The sequence below is a fragment of the Plecotus auritus genome (genome assembly GCF_963455305.1).
Source record: "Plecotus auritus genome assembly, chromosome: 14".
Lineage (NCBI taxonomy): Eukaryota > Metazoa > Chordata > Mammalia > Chiroptera > Vespertilionidae > Plecotus > Plecotus auritus.
In genome coordinates, this window is record NC_137780.1 from 14,246,932 (window position 1) to 14,274,410 (window position 27,479).

Consider the following 27,479-nt stretch of genomic DNA (forward strand, 5'->3'; position numbering starts at 1 on the left):
TGAATCTGGATTCTTTTTGTGGGGAGAGGATGTGGAAGATTTCCTAATTTAATGGCTATTGTGCTAGTTTGGAATTTTTCTTCTTGTAAGATCCATTTTCACCAGTAGTATTTTCTGGAAATTTATCTGTGTCTTCAGTTAGCAATTTTAGTATAAATTTCAATGTCATAAAGTTGTCTATAATGTCCTCTTGTTTTTGTTTAACCTCTGAGATCGGTGCAGTGATTCCTGTCTTACCCTTGTAACATTTTTATTTGTGTCTCCCTTCTCTTTCCTTGTTCTTCTTCCTCGGGATATTGCTATCTTACTAGCCTTTTCGGAGAACCATCGTTTGGCTCTGTTGAGCTTTTCTGTTGCTGCAGGTGTGAAACAATGATGTCAGATTTTAAAAGATTAGTCCTGCATCTTAGCTATGGGAATGTGCACTGTTGTTAAGGAAGCATGCAGATTCAGGCCCCCCAGCCTTTGTGCGGACACGTGAGAGTCATAATTATATTTAATTTTAGACATATGTAGCTTTTTTTTGGGGGGGGGAGAGAGAGAGAGAGAGAGAGAGAGAGAGAGAGAGAGAGAGAGAGAGAGAGAGAGAGAGAGAGAGAAACTTTGATTTGTTGTTCCACTTATTTAGGCATTTATTGGTTGATTTTTTTTTTTTACTTTATTTATATTGTTGACACTATTAAAGATGTCCCCATTTCCCTTCCTTTTGCCCACCTCCACCCAGCTCCCATCCACCCCCTTCCCTCTGGCCATCACCACACTTGTCTGTGTCTATGGGTTGTTTCCTGGATGTGCCCTGACCAGAAATCAAACGCACAACTTTGGCATATCGGGATGACACTCTAACCAACTGAGCTACTCAGCCACAGCCATATGTGGCTTTTATTACATTTAGCTGTAATAATTTATCTCTATTGGAATATAAAGGGTATATTCCAAGATTTAGAGTCATGTATATTAAAAGTAAAGTATTCAAACTAATATTTAGCATACTGTTTACTCACATATGATTCCTCTTTTTCCCAACAGTCATTTCTATCACAATTTAACCCAGGTAAAACTTTTTTTTTTAATTTTATATATCCTTCATATATCACTACTATATTATGTCTCTCTTATCTTCCATAATTACCAGAAGAGGAATTTTCCAAACGAAGTTTTCAACAAAATGCGTGTAGAGCATGGTACTAAGGTATGGTCTGAGGATCCTTAGGGCTCAGGCCTTTTCAGGAGGTCTGCCCTTTTCCAACCTTGTATCTGCATGAGGACAGATTCTCCCATGTGCTTTCACCAAAACAACACATACAGCAGCTTGATGCAGGAACATAGAGGAAAATCCAGCTATTCTATGAAGCAAGATATTAAAAAGATTTTGTAATATAAAACAACCATTCTTCTTAATATTTTTTTTTGTTTGGAAAATAATTATTTTTTCATAAAAGCATGTTGGTTATGTTAGCATGTAAATATGTTTATCTTAGTTTTAAAACAAGTTAATAAATATTTTTAATTTGTTATATCATACATATAGAGAAACGTAACCCACATAAGATAAAAAGCTTTATGGAATGCTCAATAATTTTTAAGACAATAAATGTCTTGAGTTCAAAGGTCTTTAACATATGGATGAGAGGATCATTATGTATGATAGATATATTCAAAATGTTTAAATTGAAATCAGGTGATAATATTTGGAAGTTAAAGCACTATAGGTATTTTAATTTTCTAAAAGCAGTGACTTATTAGAAAAAGATGCAGTAAAAATAATAATAATAAATAAGCTTCCTATATCACATCCAGATGGTTGAATGTGTCTGTTTGTACTCCTGTCCCAAATCCAATTGACATCATGCAATGTTTTATTACGGTTATAACTCTTGCATGAAAAAGCAAGAAAGAGTATTATTTGTGAATAAAGAATTTAAATATAGAAAATAGAGAAACTTCTAGAAGTGGAATACATATCACACACCAAAATAATGCAGAATAACCTCCATCTCACTCAAAACACACAGAAATGTCTTTAGGAAATATTATGTCTGGCCCAGCCAGTGTAGCTCAGTGGCTGACCGTAAACCCATGAACCAGGAGATCATGGTTCGATTTCCAGTAAGGGGGCATGCATAAGGCAGCCAATCAATGATTCTCTCTGATCATTGATGTTTCTCTCCCTCTTCCTTCCTCTTTCTGAAATAAAAAAAACAACATTTTTTAAAAGAGAATATATGTTTATAAAATGCGAGGACTGCCTTTTACATTAACGCATTAAGCCCCATGTCAGTCACCGGTGACTGATACTATACTTTCTGTCCGGAAGACAAAACAGGCTGGGCGCTTAATGTGTTAATATAGGTATATGTGTGTGTGTATAGAATTTAAAAATAAGTAAAGGAGTTTTCTATTGGTCAGAAATAATTAAAGAACTAAAAGCCAAATATATAAGATTGAATTCTTAGCTAAGGGTATTAGACACAATATAATCCCTAGTAGACCGGGGCGATGTTCTAAGGTGTGTCTGCAGCTTTCCAACCTGTGGGAGAGGGAGGAGCTGAAACCATTCTCCCGACATGGTGCTAGAATTTATAAACAAGAAAGAAAAGAATTAGACCTACAGCTAATGAGATGGCCAAGTGGCAAAAGCAAGCTACAAATAACCTGTGTAGTGTGGCTTCATCTTTGTAAAATGTGTGTGGTGGGGGGAGGGGGGACTGTGTCTATCTGTGAGTGCAGAGAAAGATAGATAAGCATTCCTAAGAAGTTTTAAAATTGCCTCAGGTGTTTAGAGGAATGTTATTAACTCTTCCTCCGTATGTCTTTGAGTTGTTTCACTTATTTAAAAACAACACATAATGCTTTGATTTTTTTTAAAATATGAGATAATCAAAATTTAAAAAATATATCAACATTTTTATGGTTATATTTTGCTATAACTGAAAAATGAAATTTGTTCAAAATTAAAGAAATGCAAACATTTTGTTTTGTAGGTTATCATGGTATGGATATACGATCCAGAAAATGCTGGCACAAATGAGTTGCAAGGGAATGCAGATGTGCCATCACTAGTAGGTGGAAATATCATCATAGATAAAATAATATGCTACATTTCTTTTTTAAGGGCTGTGAATAATTTATTTTAAGTGGCCCAGAACTGACTAAATACATTTTAATTATCCATTAAGTTGAGTTTGTGCTCTATCTCTACAATTATAAATTTTCCTTTAGAATTCTTTTCTGAGCATTTTTTTTTGCATTTTCTATGCATTTTCTATTCATGAAGAAGCTGATCTTTAAAGTGCTTTATAGGTATTCATTGAGCATCTCTCTTGAAGTCATCTTTCAAAAACCTGTTCAGTCTCTTCGAGTTAGAGGTGGGTTGAGGTTCAACATGCATTAAAAATTGGGGATTATTTACAGTTCAGTCAGATGTTTATGGAAGAGAATGAAGAATGAAGAGTCACGGATAGTTAAGACTTGGGTGTCTCTTAGGCACATTACACATTGGCTAATGAAAACCCAACAGACAATTTACATTTTGCCAAAATTATTTTGTGGATGATTTATCAAAATTGTAGCATTAAAACAATTCCTCAAACTACTCATGTGAAAACATCCTGATTTGATCATGGCAGGCATCTTGGAGGCAGATACCTGACTTGAAATGTAAAATGTGAGTAGAGAAGAAAGGATATGAGCAGTTGCATAAGCAAAGACACAAAGGCATATATTTATGTTACAACTAGAAAAATACTTTAAAAAATAATAATGCAAAAGTTGACTCTAGCATAGTGAAATATATTCTGTTATACATTACCAATAATAAAGTTAATTATCATAGTTTTTTTAGAAATCATTTTGGTAATATGTATCAACTATTTTTTAAGTATTCATAATTTTTGACCTAGTAATCACACTTCCAGGAATCTAATCAAAAGAGAAATAGTCCTGCCTGGCTGGCATGGCTCTGTGGTTGAGCGTTGACCTATGGACCATGAGGTCAGGTCACAGTTTGATTCCCAGTCAGGGCACATGCCTGGGTTCCAGGCTCGATCCCCAGTAGGGAGCATGCAGGAGGCAGCCAATCTATGATTCTCTCACATCATTGATGTTTTTCTCTCTCTCTCTCCCTCCCTATTCCTCTCTGAAATATATAGATAGATAGATAGATAGATAGATAGATAGATAGATAGATAGATAGATAGATAGATATAGATATATTATATATATATATATATATATATATATATATATAGAGAGAGAGAGAGAGAGAGAGAGAGAGAGAGAGAGAGAGAGAAAGAAATAGTCCTAACTGTGGAAAAGACTGTATATCTGATGGTGTTCATGGCAATAATATTAGCAATAGTGAAAAAATAAAACTACCTAAATATCCAATAGGGGATTGTTAAGTCAGTAATGATAATTCACTCAGTGGAATATCATGCTATCATTTATATAGACTTCTGTTTATATAACATGAATATATAACAGTAGCCTACATTTGATAAATCCTAAGAAAATATACTAAATGTGTTTTTATATTTTTGATAATTTCTATGTGATAATTTTTCTATATTTATAAAATTACCTTTAATGACCATGAACCACCCTTTTTAAAAAAATATTTTTTATTTTATTGACTTTTTACAGAGAGGAGGGGAGAGGAATAGAGAGTTAGAAACATTGATGAGAGAGAAACATCGATCACCTGCCTCCTGCACACTCCCTACTGGAGATGTGCCCGCAACCAAGGTACATGCCCTTGACCAGAATCGAACCAGGGACCCTTCAGTCTGCAGGCCGACGCTCTATCCACTGAGCCAAATCGGTTAGGGCATGAACCACTCCTTTAATGAAAAATGTTTTTAAGTTTGTGGACATGATTGTCCTAACTTTTTCTTGGCCTGTCCTTTTTTCTATCATCTTGTTTTATGTGTTGTTTATTATATATATATATATATTTTTTTTTTTTTTTTGGAAATATTGGGGGCCAGGCGGGAGGACTCCACCCCGCTCTGGCCTTGCTATCCCTTTTATTAAGACTATGAAATACACCCATAGCCTTTATTTTTATTTATTTATTTATTTTTAAAATAAATCTTTATTCAGATTATTACAATTGTTTATCATTTTTCCCCCCATAGCTCCCCTCCACCTGGTTCCCGCCCCACCTTCTGCCCTTACTTCCCCCCCACTGTCCTCATCCATAGGTGTATGATTTTTGTCCAGTCTCTTCCTGAACCCCCCCACCCACACACTTTCTGAGAATTATCAGTCCACTCCCTTTCTATGCCCCTGATTCTGTTATATTCACCAGATTATTCTGTTCCTCAGTTTTTTAATTCACTTGATTTTTAGGTTCACTTGTTGATAGATATGTATTTGTTGTTCATAATTTTTATCTTTCCTTTTTTCTTCTTCCTCTTCTTTAAGAATACCTTTCAGCATTTCATATGATACTGGTTTGGTGGTGATGAACTCCTTTAGCTTTTTCTTGTCTGTGAAACTCTTTATCTGCCCTTCAATTCTGAATGATAGCTTTGCTGGGTAGAGTAATCTTGGTTGTAGGTTCTTGCTATTCATCACATTGAAAATTTCTTGCCACTCCCTTCTGGCCTGCATAGTTTCTGTTGAAAAGTCAGCTGACAGTCGTATGGGTGCTCCCTTGTAGGTAACTAACTGTTTTTCTCTTGCTGCTTTTAATATTCTCTCTTTGTCTTTTGCTCTTGGCATTTTAATTATGATGTGTCTTGGTGTGGTCCTCTTTGGATTCCTTTTGTTTGGGGTTCTGTGTGCTTCCTGGACTTGTAAGTCTATTTCTTTCACCAGGTGGGGTAAGTTTTTGGTCATTATTTCTTCAAATAGGTTTTCAGTATCTTGCTCTCTCTGTTCTTCTGGCACCCCCATAATTCTGATGTTGGTACGCTTGAAGTTGTCCCAGAGTCTTCTTACACTATCTTCAACTTTTTGGATTTTTTTTTTCTTTTTGCTTTTCCGGTTGAGTGTTTTTTGCTTCTTTGTATTTCAATTCTTTGACTTGATTCTTGTGTTCCTCTTGTCTGTTTTTGGGTCTCTGTATAATATTTTTTATTTCAGTCAGTGTATGTTTAATTTCTAGTTGGTCCTTTTTCATATCTTCGAGGGTCTCGTTATATTTATCGGCCTTTTCTAGTATATTCTTGAAAAGCCTTATAACAGTGGTTTTGAATTCTATATCCAGTCGTTTGTTTTCCTCCATTTCTTTTGTTTGTGGTCTGTTTCTTTGATGCCACATTTTCACTGCTTCCCTGAGTTGGTAGGGTAGATTTGTGTGCTAGGTTTCCTATATGGCCCAGTGGGTCGGCCTCCCCAGTTAACCTGAGGTGGATACTCTTGGTGCACCCCTTTGTGGACTGTGTGTACAGCCTTGTTGTAGTTAAGTCTTGATTGTTGTTGGTATCACTGGAAGGAATTGACCTCCAGGCCAGTTGGCTGTAAGGATCAGCTGTGTCTATGCTGGGAGAAGTTCGGTGCTGGAGACAGCCTTATAGGATTAGACTTGCCAAATTGCAATAGCCTCTGTGCTCAGCTTGGATGGGGTAGAGTCTCAGGGCGGAGCAGACAGTCTTGGCTTCCAGTCAGCCTTGCCCTTGCGCGCGTGCCTCCAGACCTCTGCCTTCCCCGGCTCCCGAGTCTCCACCCGAGAGTCCAGATTCCCCCTCGTAAGAGCGTGGGTCCCCAGGGGCTTGCCTGGAACTGGGGTTCAGTGCAGTCAGGAGCTTCCGACTCCCTTCTGCTAGGGAAAGCCTGTGGCAACCTCCGCAGCCTTTGTGCACACTGGTGCACGCACCTCCAGACCCCTGCCCACCGGGGCTCCCCCAGGTCTCCCCCGGGGCTCCAAGTCTCCGGGTGCCTTTCTCGCTACATGACAGTCCAGACTCCCCCTGTATGAGCCTGGGTCCATGGGGTTTCGCCCGGGACTGGGGTTCAGTGCAGTCAGAACTGGGGTTCAGTGCGGTCGGGGGCTTCCTTCCCCCTTCCGCCAGAGAAAGTCAGCCAGGCTCTCAGCCGCCCTTTCTCTCTGCACGCACAAAGACCCTTTGCCATACCTCCAATTCTCTGTGAGCTTTTCTCTTTCCTTCTAGTTGTAGGATTTCCACTCAGCCAGCTTTCCTGTGGTTCTGGATGGTGTCCGTTCTGTCTTTTAGTTGTAGTTTTGAAATTGTTGTGCGAGGCAGCAGTTTAGGTGCTTACCTGTGCCGCCATCTTGGTTTCTCCTGTTTATTATATTTTATTTCCATCTTATCCAAGCTACATTAAGAATGTTTCATTTACTCTTTTCCTTTACAGTTATATGAAAGATAGTTATGCTTAAAATTCTGAATAGTGAATACGATTTTCAGAAACAAAAGGAAAATATGTATTATTCTTTATGTACCAGGCAAACCTATATTTCTCTAGCAAAATAATTAAATCTGTATTCTTCAGGGAGGCCTTCCCTGACCACCATACGTACTCTTCAAAAATAGGTTAAATCCGCCAAAACCGGTTTGGCTCGGTGGATAGAGCATCAGCCTGTGGACTGAAAGGTCCCAGGTTTGATTCCGGTCAAGGGCATGTAACTTGGTTGCGGGCACATCCCCAGTAGGAGGTGTGCAAGAGGCAGCTGATTGATGTTTCTCTCTCATCGATGTTTCTGACTATCCCTCTTCCTTCCTCTCTGTAAAAAATCAATAAAATATATTTAAAAAAATAAATAAATAAATAAAAAATAGGTTAAATCCTCCTATTGGGTAACCCTATATTCCCAATGACAAGACCCTTACTAACGCTCATTATGGCAACCTCAAAGGCTCCTTTGTAGGTGGTTGACATCTATACTAATAATAGAGGAATATGCAAATTGTCTGGGACACTGTCATGTAACGACCAATCAGGATGGGGGCAGAGAGCTCTCAGCATGCGTGCACTGGGGGTCCGAAGGGAGAGCAGATAGGTAGTTAGGGGGATCAGGCCAGGAGAGGAGAGGAGATAGGCAGTTAGGGCAATCAGGCAAGGAGGGGAGAGCAGATAGGCAGTTAGGGGGATCAGGCCAGGAGGGGAGAGCTGATAGGCAGTTAGGGGGATCAGGCCAGGAGGGGAGAGCTGATAGGCAGTTAGGGGAATCAGGCCAGTAGGAGGTGGCAGTTAGGCAGTTAGGGCAATCAGGCCAGGAGGGGAGAGCAGTTAGGCAGTTAGGGGGAATCAGGCCAGGAGGGGCGAGAAGGTAAGCAGTTAGGGGGATCAGACCAGCAGTGGGGAGCAGTTAGGGGGATCAGGCCGGCAGGGGAGCAGTTAGGGGCATCAGGCAGGCAGGCAGGTGAGCGCTTAGGAGCCAGTGGTTCTGGATTGCGAGAGGGATCCTGGATTGGAGAGGGTGCAGGCCGGGCTGAGGAACCCCCCCACCCCGTGCATGAATTTCATGCACTGGGCCTCTAGTATTTCTAGAAAATTAAACAGGAGCATTATTGGAGGATTAGGGCAGAAGGGAGCTATGGAATTCTAGACTAACCCTCATTATCTGATTTTTTAATTCTAGGAATTCCCCATAATAAAACTATTGCCTCTATTCTAAAAATACCTTATTAGGGATAATTCCAGTCAATTCAACTTCTCCTTAAATCTCTTGAGAAAAAAGAGGGAGCATGTCATATTTGTCTATTACTAAGAGAATTTTTCTTAAACTCTCCAGATATCATTTGAAATCTGCCTTGAAAGAGTATGTTGCTTTGAAGGCAACTCATGTAGAAATAATTTTAACAGATTCGTTTTAGAAGCTCCATTATGTATTCTATTGATAGTAAAATTAAGGGTATTTATTTAGGGGTCCTTACAGTCTCAGTTCATTCAGTATTCTGATTGTGCATAGTATATTCAACATATTGGAAATTGTATTATGATTTCATTATAATTCATAAAATTCTAATGGGGGGTCAAATGGTAGAAAAAAAAAGAAACCTGCACATTGAAAATGAGGTAAATTTATAAAGTGTCTTAACTAAAGTAATCTATTCAATATAACATGATGTAATTTCCTAGTAAATTTGGCTATGACAAGAGTAAAAAATTTTTTTTTTTTTTTACAGAATTCCTTTGTAGTTACAAAGCAGTTGGCCACTTTAGGACAGAGGCCAGCCATATATACATTTCTGAAGAGAAGAGTTTATTTTCCAGATGAAAAACTGAAGAATGGGTATTTAATTTTTAAAATTTCAAATATAAAATTCATCTATATAATTCAGTAAAATAAGTATCAGAGACTTAAAGCAAAAGAGATTTTAAAACCCTAGCAAAATTTCATGGAATATCTTACGTGTAACTTCCAAGTAGATTATTTTATGATACAAAAAAAAAGTGATAATGAGAACTAGTTACCAACTCAGAAATTGCCAATCACACTCCTGGATTATAGTCTCACAATTTATATTAAAAGCTAAACCTTCAGGATGGTGGCACATCCTGGCAATATCTTAAAACTAGAGGCCCAGTGCATGAAATTCATGCACTCAGGGGAGGGGTGTCCCCTCAGCCCAGCCTGCACCCTCTCGCAATCCAGGAGCCCTTGAGGGATGTCTGACTGCCAGCTTAGGCCCGCTCATCTAAGCTGTCAGTTGGACATCCTCAGCGCTGCCACAGAGACAGGAGAGGCTCCTATCACCACCGCTGCACTTAGCAGCTGTGAGACTGGCTTCTGGCTGAGTGGGGGTTCAATAGGTTAAATCCTGGTGGTCAGTGTGCATCATAGCAACCAGTCATTCCACTGTTTGATCAATTTGCATATTAGCCTTTTATTATGTAGGATGTTTTCTACTGATGTCACAGTTGTGCCACCACATACACATAACTGCACATCACAAATTCCACTTGAGAAGTAAAATCTGTTACTGTTAAATTGGCAAGTTATCATGGGGTTTAGACAGCCTTTCTTAATCTGTTGAACCACCTAGGCACAGGTCAAGGAGCTTATAACTAAAAGATACAATATGTACTTCTAATATGATGCTGAATAGGGGTAGTAAGAGGAGACATTTTGCTTCGTTCCTGTTATTAGGAGGAAAGGCTATAGTTCTCATCATTATGTTCTTGGTACGTTTTTTGTAGATGCTTCTTTATCAAGTTGAGGAAGTTCCCCTCTGTTGCTATCATGAATGAGTGGTGGATTTTGTCAAATGCTTTCTATCCCATTTATTAATATGATTATATACTTTTTCTTCCTTAACCTGTTGATGTGATAGTTTACATTAGTTGATTTTTGAATGCATAACTGGAAAAAGGCCCATTTGGTTACAATACATAATTATTTTTGCACATTGTTGGATTCAAAATGTCTGTAGATTTATCTGTGATGTGTTTACCTGATTGTGGTATTAGGGTAATATTGGCCTCATGAAATGAGTTGGGAAATATTCCCTCTGCTTCTATTTTCTGGAAGAGATTGTAGAGAATTGGCATAACTTGTTCCTTAAATGTTAGAATTCACCAGTGAACCGATCTGGGCCTGGTGCTTTTTGTTTTGGAAGGTTATTAATTATTTATCAATTTTCTTTAATAGATATATCCCTATTCACATTATCTATTTCTCCCTATGTGATTTTTCATAGGTTGTCTTTCAATTGGTCCATTTCATCTAAGTTATCAAATTTATGGGCATATAACTATTCATAGTATTATTTTTTATCCTTTAATGCCCATGCAATCAATAACGATAGCCTCACTTCCATCTGTGATATTAGTATATTGTGTCCTTTCTCTTTTTTTCTTAGCTCAACTAGAAAGTTTATCAATTTTATTGAACTTTACAAAGAACCAGCTTTTCTTATTGATTTTCTCCATTGTTTTTGTGCCGGGGTTCTTGTCCCAGCCTTACAAAGGGTTCAGCAATCTGGAGAAAGGGGCTGATGCATAGATTAAGAAGGAGTCCAAAGACGAAAGATAATTTTGAAAGGCATTGGGGGTCAGAGGAGCTTCAGCTGAAGGAGCTAGAAAACTACCTCCTTGTCTAGGACCCTTGCTTTTATTAACACAATTTGTCCTAAGGCAAGGTGGAGACATACACTTCAAAGGGTAAGGTTTCAAAGGGTAGGGTTCAGAAGCATTGTCAGTTTGGGGAATAGCCTACAGCTGTTCAGGTGTTTGACCAACAGGAGGCAATAAAGTGCCCTGAGCTGTCTGGCAGCAGATGATTATCCTATTTAGGTTTGGGGGAGATGCTTTTTAGCCATCCCAGATGATTCAGCCCTGCTGACATGCTGGAATTGGCTTCCGGCATTTTTGTTTTCAATTTATTGATTTGCGCTCTAATTTTTATTATTTTTCTTCTTCTTCCTTTAGGTTTATAATGCTTTTCTTTCTCTAGTTCCCTAAGGTGGAAATTTAGATTATTTATTTTAGATCTTTTTTCTTTTCTAATACATGCATTTGATGCTATAAATTTCCCTCTAAGCACTGCTTTCACTTCATTTCAAATTTTGGTAAGTTGTATTTTCATTTAGTTTGAACTACTTAAAATTTCACTTGAGATTTCTTTCTTAACTATGTGTTATTTTAAAGTGTACTGTTTAATCTCCAAATGCTTGGGGATTTTTTTTTAGCTATCTTTCTGTTACTGACTTCTAGTTTAACTGTATTGTGTTTTGAGAGCTGACTTCGTATAATTTCTATTTTTTAAATATGTTTTTATTGATTTTTAGAGAGAGAGGAAGGGAGAGGGAGATAGAAATATCGATGAGTGAGAGAAACATCAGCTGGCTGCCTCCAGCATGCCCATACTGGGGAATAAGCCAGCAAACCGGGCATGTGCCCTGACTAGGAATTGAACCAATAACCTCTTGGTGCATGGGACCATGCTCAGTCCACTGAGCCACACCAGCTGGTGGACTTCTATTTTGTAAAATTTCTTAAGGTGTGTTTTATGACCCAGGATATGGTCTATATTGGTGAACGTCATATTTGAGCTTGAGAAGAATGTATATTCTGCTATTGTTGGATGAAGTAGTCTTTAAACCAATTAGATCAGTTGGTTGATGGTGTTGTTCCTTCAACTATGTCTTTACTGATTTTCTGCCTTCTAGATCTGTCCATTACTGACAGAGAGAATTTGAAGTCTCTATACTAGTGGATTTTTCTATTTTTCCTTGCATTCTCTATGATTTAGTAAGACATACATCTGGCAAAACTAGTTTTTAAAAGCACAGGAATGTGCTGCCAAAACCGGTTTGGCTCAGTGGATAGAGCGTCAGCCTGCGGACTGAAAGGTCCCGGGTTCGATTCCGGTCAAGGGCATGTAACTTGGTTGCGGACACATCCCCAGTAGGAGGTGTGCAAGAGGCAGCTGATCGATGTTTCTCTCTCATCGATGTTTCTGACTATCTATCACTCTTCCTTCCTCTCTGTAAAAAATCAATAAAAAAAAAAACAAAAAAAAAAAACAAACAAAGCTCCCTGTTCTCGTGGAGCAAAAATAGGCCTGTAGCAGGTGGAGAAGGGGGAGGGAGAGACATTAACTTTCCACAGTATTGGTATGTTCTGAATCTGGATCTGGGTGACTACTACACAGGTAGGTGTTCACCTTAGTATGAGATTATTGTAGCCAGTGGACAATGTAACAAAATGGTACTGGTGATTTTTTTGTGTGTGTGTAATTGTACTTGAAACAGATGTTAGAGTCAGTGGTGTGGTTTGTAAAAATCAGAGTTGCACTGATTTTCATGGTGGCGTGGTTTAGGGCATAGAGGCTTGATGACAACCCTACAATTACTCCAACACAGGGTCCTCTTGACCCGGCAAGACCTCATTCTGAGTGGGCAGAATGCCATCACCACCAACCCAAGTGTGTGTTCATTGAGGAAATAGGAAAGTAAAGGAGATTTACTGACCATTCTGCAGCCTGATGTGTCTGGATGGGCCTGCTGAGAAACGCTCCTCAGAACTTTCCCTGACTTCTAAGATATATGTCCTAGTGCTTGTTTTCACAAATTCCTCATGTGCCCACTTCAAAAGATAAGACCCAGCCCTGTCAAATTTTAGAATACCAAGAAAAAAAAGGGAAGACCCTAAAAATATATGGAAAGGCAAGCCATTTAAATAACAAGGATCAATGTGTCATTCTCATTAGTAACCCTAAATGTAAACAGACTGGAGAAAATGCTGTCCAGGCTCTGAAGTCTCTGCCCAAATTATCAAACAAATGGGTTAAAGATATTTTTGGATTTCAGGATCTAAAAAAAATTATTTTCAGATGCACTTGGACAAAGAATACTCACTGAAGAATATGTGTTAGCAAAACAAGATCAAAGTATTGGATCCAGTAAACGGTGCTTCATCCCAGAGAGAAATGAAGGGAAACCCCAGCAAACAAGGGCTAGATTACCTCTGCATTCGCCACAGGGAAACCATGACGAAGGGCCATTTCAGCTACCTACTGGAAAAGTTAGAACACTGAACAGATTTTCAAATAAAATATTAACTCTAGGGAAAATATTATAAATGTACATTTATCAAAGAAAACAATCTTAGTATAATAACTGGCTCAGTAGTAAACAATATATACATATTAATAACAATATAAACACCATAGATTTAGCTAAACATTGTGACATTTGAAAGAAAAGATGATGCATCAGTAGGTATACGCTATGAGAGATACAGTTTCATCTGTCATATAAGAAGCCAATGTGTAAAAATCATATTAAGAAGCAGTATAAGAATATTTATTTGAGAATATGAAGGAGCATTAAGAGTCAAGATTGTTCTCCTTCACCCAGCCAGTGTTGCTCAGTGGTTGAGTTTCAGCCTATGAACCAGGAGGTCATGGTTTGATTCCTGGTCAAGGCACATTGCCCAGGTTGCGGGCTCGGTCTCCAGTAGGGGGCGTGTAGAAGGGAGCCAATTGACGATTCTCTCTCATCATGGATGTTTCTAGCTCTACCTCTTCCTTCCTCTCTGAAATCAATAAAAACATTTATTTTTTATTTTTTTAAAAAAAAGATTGTTCTCCTTTGGGAACAAGAGTGAAGAATAAGGAGAAATGGGGGAGCATTTTAGTACTATTTGATTTATTTTACCCAGGTTTATGCTGATAAAAATTTTTAAAAAGTTTTAAAGATGATAAATGCCAACACTTTGCAAGATGGATGGGAGAAGAGAGACCATTTAATTCTTATCTTTTCTGTTCTCTTCTTAGGGCCTGGCATATCTCAGTACCAATGGCAGCAAGTGATATAGCAAAAGATATCAGGGGAAATCAGGTGACTTTTCAAGATTGCTTTGTTGCAGATATCCTTTTCCTGATGGGTTTTCCTTGGTTGACAATACCTGAGATTCCTGGCTTTTTACCAATCTCCTCACCGCTTGGTAGTCAGTTAATGACAGTCTGGGATGCCTGCGTTCCATCATCTATTGTTCTGGTAGCCAATATGGAGACCTTTCAAACCAACGATTCATTTCGTACTTGGACCAGAATCAGAGTGCCTCCAAGCATCCTGACTGACGAAGAAAGAAGCAATGTGTCTGATGTGAGCCTATCCCATGATGGAATATTTTTTTTAATAAATGGTATCCTCTATCTAAAAAATTTGACCACATTTGCAAAACTGGGAAGCAAGGAAAATCTTCCTGAAGGTGGAATTATTGGCATTACAACAAGAAAATGGTGTTGGATAGACTATTTATTGAAGGTTAGTAAAATATTACACATATGTATTTATACTTACACATTGAAATATTCACCATGCCTTTTAGTTCAGTGAAATATTAGACTATATTCTGCAGTTTATTTGCAGAATTATTTTACATGGCTGTCTGTCTTCCTGACCTAACTTCTCAGAGCCCTTTACAAAGCTGTACCTCTGACAACAGAGAATAAAATGAATCTTGTGTATTATTGCACAGTGTCACTTAGTCATATTATGAGAGTTTTGTTTTGTCTTGTCATGGGCAAAAGATCAAAAAGTTACTTTCCACAAACAAAAACTCCCATGTGCTCTCAAAAATTAACTCTTTAATTTCCGACAATAGAGTGAATAAGATATCCTTAAGCTAGAGCATTACAAAACACCTGAAATGCTGCATAAAAAATTTTAAACTTCTTTAGGCACATAACTGAGCTTCTGTGGAAGTAAGGAAAATTCCAGGAGGAAAGTGGAGTCCTGAAGTGCTAATTCAGAGACATAAGCAAATGCCAAAGTCTCGGCTCCCGAGGCCGGTGCTGGTCCCAAGCATTTAGACTTCTGGTACTTAAAAACAAAGCCTGCGACCTGAGCAAGGGAGGGCATCTGCTAATTTTTTTTGCATAAAACAGGAACCTTCCAAAATTTCCCAACATAATTAAATGTATCTCCACTTTAACTCTTAAAAGGCCAGAAAAAGTCTTGTCTTTGGAATTCATGACCAAAAAGCAACCCACATGGACTTCGGGGCCCAAATTCACAGTGGGCCAAGAAATACCAAGCCTAGGACCTGGCGGAAGCAAACACAAATCCCTCTGGAGGAACAACCCATGAAGTTAGGCTTTGAAAACTTCCCACAAATAATATTCTGGCAAAATGGAGCCCATATTCAAAGATGGCAAAATATATGAAGAAGTAAGATGTCACAGGAGTCAGCAGAAACAATAAAGAGCAGAATCATGCCTGCAAGGACATCAGATGTTGGGACTGACAGATATGACATATTTTCACTGGATTTAAATGAATTGAAAAGAAAATAGAAAACATTTTTTAAAAAGTCTATCAAATAGCAAGGCAATTAGTAATACTGAAAGCAAGGAATTCATTATCATAAAATTTAAGATAGTGGTTATCCTGAAAGGAAAGATGTAGTGATTGGGAAACAATATGAGTGGCATTTGGGAGTTCTGACAAGATTCTATTTGTTAGACTCTGCCTTGTGATAAATCTTTTAGCTACATATATTTCCATTTGGTCCATTTCTATATGTGAATTCTATTTCAAAATATATTAATATATAAGAATAAATGTTGAAATATGACATTTAATGTAGTAAACTTAGATAAAACTAATAACTGAAATATAAAATTCAATAGAAAGTTTAAATAGAAGACTGGATACAACAAAAATAATTAAATTGTAAATTAGATAAGGAATTAAACAAAATGAAAAGATGAGAGAAAAAGGGATGGGAAACAAACAGAGTAGAAGAGAGATGAATGGAAAAGAGAAAATCCAATATATATCTAACCAGAATTCCAAAATAAAAGATTAGATAAAATGGGAAAGAGCTGAGAATTTTTCAGAGTTAAATAGATACCAAAACTCAATCCTGAAATACTAATAAATTCTGATTGATATAGGAAAAAAGCCCACTGAGACACAAAATAATGATATTGCACGGTATCAGAAACTAATGAGATATCAAAAATATTCAAACAGAAAATACAAATTATAAACAAAGAAAATACAACAATTAGATGATATGAATGGAAGTCAGAAGATTGTGAAATACTTAAATAACTGAGATAAAGTTCATATTGGCCCTTCGGGTGGGGCAAAAGTAGGCTTACAGTTGTTTGTATGGAAAAGATACAATAATTAATGAATAATACAAGAATAAACTCTATGTTTTGCATACTCACAACTATAAACTATTTTGCCCAACCCTGTATTTATCCTGTTGAGGTTCAACTGAGCTGCTTGGATTTGGGGGATTATGTATTTTATTAATTTGGGGATGTTATCAGAGCAGGATCTAATTCTCATGGGAGAGCTTACTCCTAAATCCTGCTCATAGCACTAATTGTGAGAGCACTCACTGCTCTATTCTGCCAACTGGTCCAAGTGTGGGAGTACAGGTCCTAACCCTGCCCTACTATGCTAACTGTTGGGTCCAAGCCCCTCTGCTCCTGGCTGGACCTTCCTGGATGCTGGGCAGTAGACGGAGAAGCCATGAGGAGTTGTAGGTGTATAAGAATGAGTATTACAGAAGCCAGCGCCCATAAAACCATGAGACAAAACCGTTCTTCATAGCAGCCTCACTCAGGCAGCCACACACCAGCTGATGAACAAACACATCTTTCTCACATAGTAGCAGTAGCCTCCATACTCACAGCTACTATCGGAGCAGCTGCACGCTGCTAGACCCACAGCCTCACATAGCGGCACCTGAGCTCTTCCCTCAGCAGCCTCAGTAGCCTCTCCAGTCTTTTCCACACACTAGCTGGTCATGAACATATTATATCACTTAGACAGAAGAGGCCACTTGCCAACAGTGACATCAGTCATTTGGGTTATTGAAGAGCACAGTGTGTAGTCCTTGGACACCCTGATTAAGATTCCCGTGCTCAGAGTGGCCTTGGCCATCCGGCATGCTGTAGATAGGGCCTTTCACACTCTAATTGGCCTGACTATCCAGCACCTCTGGCGTGGTTCCCACAGATGTCCTTGGACATTATCTCTTCAATATTTCTTGTGCACCATTCTCTTTTCCTTCCTTCTAGGATTCCAAAAACACATATATGAGACCATTTAATATTGTCCCAGAGATCTCAGACCACCTGTTCATTTTTTTTCACTCTGCTTCTGTCTTTGTACTTCTTTCCATTTTCCTCTTTTCTATCATTTACATGCTCAGCTGATTCCCCATCTCTGCACTCAAGTTGCCTCTTTCTCAGTAGATAGTTCAGCATTTTTATCATGGTTATTTTCTTGTCAGCCATGCTTGATATCTTAACGCTGACAAGATTCCAGAGATCTCTTCATACTTTATAACTGAGCCACCAGCATTCCAAACCATGAGAGAGCTGTCTCTGCTTTATAGCCTAGCTGTCAGCTTTTTTTTTTTTTTTAATCACTGAGGGATTCTCTCTCCTCTCTCATTTGCCCCTGGATTTGTGTGCCTTGGCAGACCTATCTTTCTCTCCTGCTTCCCTATCCCCAGTCTTGGCAGGGAGACTGCTTTACAATTTGGGTAAAGGCCAAGCATGTCTCAGAAAGTGAACAGAAAGTTTCTCTCCGCTCTCTTATCCCACTCCCAGCCTATGTACCTGAGAATCCAGAACGCAGATGATTTCTCTCAACTTTGCTGCCTTGCTGCCTGCCCCCTGCCTGTCTTCAGAGGGTTATATGTTACTAGAGTCCCTCCGCCTGGCCTGCAGGGATCGGGCCAAAACCAGCTCTCCGACATCCCCCAAGGGGTCCCGGATTGAGAAAGGATGGTTCTTGGGTGACGCACCTTGGAATCGAGCTCCCTCCTCGCTGGTTCCAGGTGCGTCACCCAAGAATCACAGCTGCCAAGTCACCGCAGCTTGATAACTCCTGCGTTGAGCATCTGCCCCCTGGTGGTCATTGTGCATCATAGCTACCAGACCATTAACCAGTTGCCAGTCATCGGTCACTTAGGCTTTTATATATATAGACCAGAGGCCCAGTGCATGGAATTCATGCACGGAGGGGATCCCCTCAGCCCAGCCTGCAGCCTCTCCTATCCAGGACCCCTTGGGGGATGTCCACCTGCCAGTTTAGGCCCGATCTCGGGGATCAGGCCTAAACCAGCAGTCAGACATCCTTCTCACAATCCAGGACCACTGGCTTCTAATCACTCGCCTGCCTGCCTGCCTGATTGCCCCTCACTGCCTCTGTATGCTGTCCTGATCACCCCTAACTGCCCCCCCTGCTGGCCTGGTTGCCCCTAACTGCCCTTGGTGCCGGCCAGGTTGCCCCCAACTGCCCCCTCCCTGCTGACCTGGTCACTCCTAACTGCCACCCTGGCAGCCTAGTCACCCCTTACTGCCCCCCCTGCTGGCCTGGTCCGCCCCCAACTGCCCCCCTCTGCTGGCCTGGTCACCCCTAACTGCCCACCCCTGCCGGCCTGGTCACCCCATGCAGCCTGCTTTTCAGTCATTTGGTCGTCCCTCACCCCCCTGGTTATAGGCAGCCATCTTGTGAGGGCGTGAGGGTCAATTTGCATATTACCTCTTTATTATATAGGATAGTTGCAAGAGACCCTGAATGCTTCAAAGGGATCCCCCAGCTCCCCTGCCTTGCCCCAAGACCTTTGATTTATTACACCCAAACATTCAGTGAAGATCTATAGGAGAGTTTGTGGGTGAGTGAAAACTCATTCCCTGGCTGGGCTCCCTGGGATTCCCATCTGTCATATTTATAGCATATTCCTCTTCCCACCCCTCTGCCAAGAATGAGAATAGCTGTGAGTCTTTTCTCTGAAGGGCTCATCATTTTGTTTCCAATCTGTTTCCTCGTTGAAGGTGTTTCACACTCTTTTCCAGCAACATGAGCTCTAGACTTTAAGTTGAATCTTTATTTGATAAAAATACTTTTTACTCCAAATAGTCTTAGTATCTTTCTTTGGTTACCAGTTTGATATCTGTCTACAGACTATTTTAGTATAAACAAGATGTGCCCAAAAGACTCCTTCTAGCGGTCATGAACATAGGAGTTACAGCCTATCTCATAAAAGAGTAATATGCAAATTGACTGTCACTCCAACACGCAATATGGCTGCCCCCATGTGGACACAAGATGGCCAGCAGGGAAGGGCAGTTGGGAGGGACCAGGCCTGCAAGGGAGGGCAGTTAGGGGTGACCAGGCCAGCAGAGGAGGGAAGTTGGGGGCGACTGGGCCTGCAGGGAAGGGCAGTTGGGGGGAGGGACCCAGGCCTGCAGGGGAGGGCAGTTGGGGGTGACCAGGCCTGCAGGGGAGGGCAGTTAGGGGCAATCAAGCTGGCAGGAGAGCAGTTAGGCATCAATCAGGCTGGCAGGGGAGTGGTTAGGGGGTGATCAGGCTGGCAGGCAGAAGCGGTTAGGGGCAATCAAGAAGGCAGGCACGCTGAAACCGGTTTGGCTCAGTGGATAGAGCGTCGGCCTGCGGACTGAAGGGTCCCAGGTTCAATTCCGGTCAAGGGCATGTACCTTGGTTGCGGGCACATCCCCAGTGGAAGGTGTGCAGGAGGCAGCTGATCGATGTTTCTCTCTCATCGATGTTTCTAGCTCTCTATCCCTCTCCCTTCCTCTCTGTAAAATATCAATAAAATATATTTAAAAAAAAAAAAGGCAGGCAGGTGAGCAGTTGGGAGCCAGCAGTCCTGGATTGTGAGAGGGATGTCTGACTGCCCGTTTAGGCTCGATCCTACCATGATTGGTCCTAAACGGGCAGTCGGACATCCCTTGAGGGGTCCCAGATTGGAGAGGGTGCAGGCTGGGCTGAGGGACACACCCCCCCCATGCAAGAATTTTATGCAATGGGCCTGGGACACACACCCCCATGCAAGAATTTTATGCAATGGGCCTCTGGTTTTATATAAAAATCTCTAAAAATTAGAAACAGCTGGAGAAGGGCCCACTGAATGAAATTAGGACCACTGAATTTCAGACATAGTCTCTGAATAGCCTTTTTCTCTAACAGACTGGGTCCACAAAAGGGAAGTATTGATTTGTTTAAAGTTTTAATTTCTCTATTTCCTTTATCTGATACCCAAAGAAGCTAGAATTCAAAAAAATAATGTAATGTTTGAGGTGTCATTATAGATTGATCTTAGTAAACAGAAAGGTCAAAGGGGCACTCCTGACCAGAGTAAATATATACATAGGAAAAGAGAAGATCGATAGTCTTTGAGGAATTAAAAGGGAATTAAGATTAATTATTTATACTGATAAAAAATAAAATTACTGGAATAATTTCTTTTTCTGGTAATATGACATATTTCTATGCCATATATTTCTGTGCCTGAAGTATTTTTCAGAAATGTACTAAAAAATAAACCATTCTAGTTACTATGTTTTACTTTTGTTAAAATTTTATTTTATTGTTTAAAGTATTACAAATAGTAGTACATATGTCTTCTTTTTTCCCCATTGACCTCCCCCCCCCCGCCTCCCCTACCCCCTCAACTCCCCTCCCCCAGTGTCTTGAGTCCATTGGTTATGCTTATATGCATGCATACAAGTCCTTCAGTTGATCTCTTACCTCCCCCACCCCCACAGCCCACCCCAGCCTTCCCGCTGTAATTTGACAGTCTTTCAATGTTTCTCTGCCTCTGTATCTTTTTGTTCATCAGGTTATAATGTTCTTTATTATCCATAAATGAGTGAGATCATGTGGTATTTTTCTTTCACTGACTGGCTTATTTCACTTAGCATAATGCTCTCCAGTTCCATCCATGCTGTTGCAAATAGTAAGAATTCCTTCTTTTTTACAGCAGTGTAGTATTCCATTGTGTAGATGTACCACAGCTTTTTAATCCACTCCTCTGCTGATGGGCACTTAGGCTGTTTCCAAATCTTAGCTATGGTAAATTTTGCTGCTATGAACATAGGGGTGCATATATCCTTTCTGATTGGTGTTTCTGTTTTCTTGGGATATATCCCTAGAAGTGGTATTACTGGGTCAAATGGCAGTTTCATTTTTAAATTTTTGAAGAAACGCCATACTGTTTTCCACAGTGGCTGCACCAGTCTGCATTCCCACCAGCAGTGCACAAGGGTTCCCTTTTCTCCGCATCCTCTCCAGCACTTGTCATTTGTTGATTTATTGATGATACCCATTCTGATAGGTGTGAGATGGTACCTCATTGTTGTTTTGATTTGCATCTCTCGCATGATTAGTGACTTTGAGTATCCTATCTAATAAAGGGTAATATGCAAATTAACTATCACTCCATCACAAAGATGGCAGCACCCATAACCACAAGATGGCGATGCCCAGTCCTCTCAGCCCCACCGGAGTCCCCCAGTCCTGCGGGGGAGGAGGCGGCCGCTGAAAACGGGCAGTGTGAATGGCCTGGTGGAATGCTTGCTTTGTTGCTGCGGCAACAAGGCAAGTGTCCCGCCCTGGCCGCGGAGGGCCTCTGGGCAGCGGGCACGGAGCTGTCATACCCCGTAGAGAGCTACTGGCATACAGATTCATGCACAGGGCTACCAGTGTTTTCATATGTCTCTTGGCTTTCTGAATGTCCTCTTTCAAAAAGTGTCTGTTTAGGTCTGTTGCCCATTTTTTGATTGGGTTGTTTATCTTCCTTTTGTTAAGTTGTATGAGTTCCCTGTAAATGTTGGAGATTAAACCCTTATCGGACATAACATTGGCAAATATGTTCTCCCATGCAGTGGGCTTTCTTGTTGTTTTGTTGATGGTTTCTTTTGCTATGCAGAAGCTTTTTATTTTGATGTAGTCCCATTTGTTTATTTTCTCTTTAGTCTCCATTTCCCTAGGAGCTGTGTTGGTAAAGACATTGCTACGACATATGTCTGATATTTTGCTGCCTATGGAGTCTTGTTGGATTTTTATGGTTTTCTGTCTTACATTTAAGTCCTTTATCCATTTTGAGTTTATTTTTGTGTATGGCGTAAGTTGGTGATCTAGTTTCATTTTTTTGCATGTATCTGACCAAATTTGCCAGCACCATTTATTAAAGAGACTGTTTTGACTCCATTATATGCTCTTGCCTCCTTTGTCAAATATTGAGTATAGTGGGTCAATTTCTGGGTTCTCTATTCTGTTCCATCCTATATAATAAAGATGTAATATACAAATAGTCATTACGCCATGAAGCGTAATGTCTGACGACTTAATGACTGGATCATGGATCAGCAGGAGGGTGGGGCAGCGAGCTACAAGCAGGCGGTGGAGAGCTACAGGAGGGAACACGGCAGCAAGCTATGGGGGGAGCAAGGGGAGGGGAGGTGAGGGGAACTATAAGAGGGCAGGGCAGCAGGCGGAGAGCTACTGCAGGGTGGCAGCGAGCTACTGGCGCATAGATTCGTGTGCAGGGCTACTGGTTGGTCTATATGTCTGTTCTTGTGCCAGTACCACGCAGTTTTGAGAACCGTGGCTTGGTAATATAGTTTGATATCTGGTATTGTGATCCCTCCAACTTTGTTCTTCTTTCTCAAGATAGCTCTGGCTATTCGGGGTATTTTTTTTATTCTAGATGAATTTTTGGAGAGCTTGTTCTAGATCAGGGGTGGGCAAACTTTTTGACTCGAGGGCCACAATGGGTTCTTAAACTGGACCGGAGGGCCGGAACAAAAGCATGGATGGAGTGTTTGTGTGAACTAATATAAATTCAAAGTAAAGGAGCGGAGGGGAAAGCAAGAGAACCCTCCGCTCTTTCGGCTCCGCGGGCCAGATAGAACAGCCGAACGGGCCGGATCCGGCCCGCGGGCTGTAGTTTGCCCACGGCTGAAAGATCTTTGAACTGTGTTTTACTTTTAAATATAGCAAGTTAGAAGACAGGAATTGTTAGGACTATCCCTAAAACTGAAGATATTCTAATTATTTTCTATTTTCCACTTTACAGGCTAATAAAAGAAGCAACATGGCAATCTGGACAAGAGATGCAATTTATCTTGCATATGATTCTCTTCAATTTGTCGAAATAATAAATACTAAAAAACTGAGGGAAATTCTAGATATACCCTCAACTGCTACTCTGAGTATACACAATATTGAGTATACAGCACACCCTTTGGAATTTGGCGTGTTGTTAAATTTCTGTGTTACATGTAATGTCATGAAACAAATTCACCTAGTGATATATAATGAAGATTCGGAACAGTGGACGCACCAAGACTTTTCATTAAATGTCACGATTGACCATTTTATAACTCCACATTTTATATATTCATCAATGCCAGAATTAATACTATGGGACAAACACAGGGTCTACTATTCTTATCACAATTTCACTAGTTCTGGAGTTTTACAGACACCTACAGAATCTGGGAATCTATCAAAATTGTCACATGACAGTATTATTCATGATGCTTATTTAGGTGAGGCATTCTCATTGTGCAAAAAAATATTCTTGATTTTGTAATAGATGACTTTCTTATGAAGATGTAACAAATTTAAATGTACATTAAATATTGGTAGGTAAAGGTGGACTTCTTACCACCTAAAAATGGGTATCAAATTCTACTAACATTAACTATGATCTTACATAGCAAAATGGCAAACTCAGATTCTTTTTTTTCAGAGGTTCATTTTGGTCAGTCAGCGGATATGAAATAAGCAACTTACATGTGCATTTTCAGGGTAGGAGGTGATATGGTTTTATTCGTTTCCTAGGGCTCCCGTAACAAACTACACAAACTGGGTGGTTTAATACAACAGCAGTGTATTGTCTCCTAGTTCTGGAGGCTAGAAGTCTGCTTTCAAGGTGTTGGCAATGGCACGCTCCCTCTGAAACCTGAAGAGGAATCTTTCCTTCCTCTCCCTAACTTCCGGTGGCTTCCAGCAAACCTTGCATCCCTTGGCTTGCAGCCACATCATTCCAATTTCTACCTTTGTCATCACATAGCATGCTCCCTGTGTCTTCACATGCCATCTTGTTTTAAGGACAACAGGACTCCCCTACTCCGGTATGCCCTTGTCTTAACCAAGCACAGCTGTAATGACCCTATCTCCAAAAAAAAGGGCACATTCCGAAGTAGTAATGAGAGTTAGAACTTCAATGTCTTTTTTGGGGGGAACCCAGGACTCCAGGAGGGCAGGTCACCAGCCCAAGGTTGGCCAGCTGGGAAGTGGTAAAAGCAGCACCTAAACTTGAGCCTTCTGCTCAGCATATCATGGGGGCAGTGTTGGGACCCCCGGGCTAGAAGTGGCCCACAAAGAATGTTGTATCTGAAAAGAAAGCTATGAAATCAACTAACTGTTCATTTTACAGAGATAGCTATAGAACCAAAGAAGTTAAGAGACTTACTGTCTATGAACCTCTAAGACTTAAACATAATACTCTATTAAGGGAAGAAAATGTATTATTATTTACAAAGTGAACATGAAGAAGTGCCCACCCCACCCCATTCTTCATCCCAATTATATTCTGCTAGGACTGACATACCAAAATGCCACAGAATAGGTGGCTTAAACAATAGAAATCTATTTTCTCATGGTTCTGGAGGCTAGAAGTTCAAGATCAAGGTGTCATCAAGTTGGTTTCTGATGAGGATTCTCTTCCTGGATTGGAGACAGCAGCCAACTTCCCGCTATGTCCTCATATGGCCTTTCCTCTGTGTGCATGCAGGGAAGCGGGGTGGTGTGGGGGGAGAGGGAGAGAGAGATCTGGTGCCTTTCCTTCTGAGGACACCAGTCATATAGGAATAGGGCCCCACCCTTATGACCTCATTTAATCTAAATAACCTCCTTAAAGACTTATCTCCAAATACAGTCACAATGGGAGTTAAGGCTTCACCATATGCATTTGAGCGGGGGACATAATTTAGTCTACAATGCTTCCTAATAATGCCATTCTTGTCATGCTCATTCTCATTTAATACACATTAGTAAGCTCTTTTTTCCCCTATAAATGATGTGATATATAAGTGATATCGTGAATGCAGGAAAAACCTACTGTACTGTGAAGTGGAAGAGAAGTTACTGTGTAAAGTTGCAGGTTTGTGCCTGCACACCCTAATTTTCTCAAAGTACATAAATAGTCATTATAAAAAAGATTACTTTGGTTAAAACTCCACTTAAATAAAAGAGCGTGGATTTATGGTTACTTAGAATAACAAACTTCTCTCTCTTTTTTTCCAGATTACTATGGAAATATCTTGATAAAAATGAAAAACAATATCTTGTTTTATTTCAAGATTAATGTTAGAGATGCAGTGAAGCTACCTTTATGGATAAACACATCAACAAAATCATCAATTTTTTTGAATTTATTTAGTCAAATAAATTTTGTACATGTTTTTGAAAATGGCACACTATATGTACAGGAATATCCCTTAGGTCTGGAAGTACGAAGTGTAACTTTCAAAACAAAAGAAAAATGCCCCTTTGTGGCATTTCATAATAATATTGATCGTGTTTTTTACATCTTGGACAAAGGAGAGAACCTGTCAGTTTGGGCTCAAATAGTCTACCCAGAAAATAATGGTTTGTATATTACTGTGGAACCTTATGGCCCAAAACTATTAGAAAATAAATACTACCTTCAGTATGAAATTGCTTCAGGATTCTGCACTAAAACCCTGGTAAGTTATTATTTTAAAATGTCATTTGATTTTAATAAATGTAAAAGCATAATGTTAATATTCTTTAAAACAGATTTCCCTTCTAGGTTTAGCTTGGAACATGTTGAGAAACATAAGTGTTTTTAATAAATAATATGATAAGCCATTAATTCCTGAGCCACAATTTTCACTTGCAATATCTAATGCCTCTTTGCGACTTAAAATCGGTTCCTGAAGAAATATCTGTCAGTTGGATTGTGTTCTTCCTTTTATCTTTTATTTTATTCTTAGTGCCTGGTTTTTCTGTCAAATCAACAGTTAGGGTTGTGAGTAACTGGGCATTTCATCTGGGTTCACTCATGAAGCTGTGGTCATCGGGTGGCCTGTCTGGGCTAGGATGGTCTCAGATGCCTCATTCACAGGTCCAGTGGTTGGCCCAGGCACTGGCTTGTCGGTGTGAGGGGCTTCGGCTAGAGTGCTTGTCTCTGCTCCATGTGGCTGCCATCTGCACACGAGGTCCCATTTCTCTGCTTGGCAGTCTCAGGGCAGTGTTCCACCACAGGGAGAGAGGAAGCGACTTGGCCTCCTAAGGCCTGGGTTTGGCCTCATTCTATTCATCAAAGCAGTTCACAAGACCAGCCCTGATTAAGAGGATGGGGAAATAGACTTTGCCTCTTAATAGAACAGCTGAAGTGTGCTGTACAGGGACATGCATGCTTGAGTGAGAGGAATGACTGCAGCGATCTTTGCAAACATCCTCTCACAGTTGGAATAAATAACCTCCCGATAGGTCAGTTTCCCTTTAGCCACAATGAATCTTCTACATTTTTACACACAATACCGATTTCATATCTTTCCAGACACTTGAAGGAATTTCCAGTCTGGATATTTAACAGGATATGAGGCCATGTAAATAAAAGGATAGCCACAGCCGAAACCGGTTTGGCTCAGTGGATAGAGCGTCGGCCTGCGGACTGAAGGGTCCCGGGTTCGATTCCGGTCAAGGGCATGTACCTTGGTTGCGGGCACATCCCCAGTGGGGAGTGTGCAGGAGGCAGCTGATCGATGTTTCTCTCTCATCAATGTTTCTATCTCTCTATCCCTCTCCCTTCCTCTCTGTAAAAAAATTAATAAAATATATTTAAAAAAAAAAAAAAAAGGATAGCCACAAATCGAGAACCTGAATAGCATTTAGCATGAGCAGGTTCTTCTAAAAGTCATCCTCCCTGCAGCGTGAAGTAACTAGCCATCTACTGCCTCCTGGTTTACATTCAGAGATAATGTTTCCTTTTGCTTTTGGTACCTTTGCTTTAGGTGTCAAATCCGAAAAATCATTGTCAAGACCAATATGAAGGAGTTTACACCTGTATTTTCTTTTAGGAGTTCTTCAGGGTTTCAGGTGTTCCATTCAAGTAACCAATCTCATTTTGAGTTGATTTAGTATTTCTTCATACATATTTATCTTGAGAGAGATAAAACGACATTTGCGTGCGCGTGCACGTGTGTGTGTGTGTGTGTGTGTGTGTGTGTGTGTGTGTGTGTT

At 40.2% G+C, this 27,479-nt stretch overlaps 1 protein-coding gene across 1 annotated transcript in view; it reads left to right on the plus strand.

Annotated features, from left to right (window-relative positions):
• CATSPERE (catsper channel auxiliary subunit epsilon) overlaps nucleotides 1-27,479 on the plus strand; it is a gene marked incomplete at both ends in the record, with an annotated part of 78,024 nt that overhangs the window by 16,025 nt on the left and 34,520 nt on the right. The window contains 6 exons of the mRNA XM_080651072.1: nucleotides 1,030-1,054; nucleotides 2,985-3,062; nucleotides 9,099-9,205; nucleotides 14,195-14,687; nucleotides 23,278-23,752; nucleotides 25,515-25,957. Of these exons, the coding sequence (XP_080507198.1) occupies nucleotides 1,030-1,054; nucleotides 2,985-3,062; nucleotides 9,099-9,205; nucleotides 14,195-14,687; nucleotides 23,278-23,752; nucleotides 25,515-25,957 (1,621 nt within the window). The remainder of the gene's footprint in view (nucleotides 1-1,029; nucleotides 1,055-2,984; nucleotides 3,063-9,098; nucleotides 9,206-14,194; nucleotides 14,688-23,277; nucleotides 23,753-25,514; nucleotides 25,958-27,479) is intronic.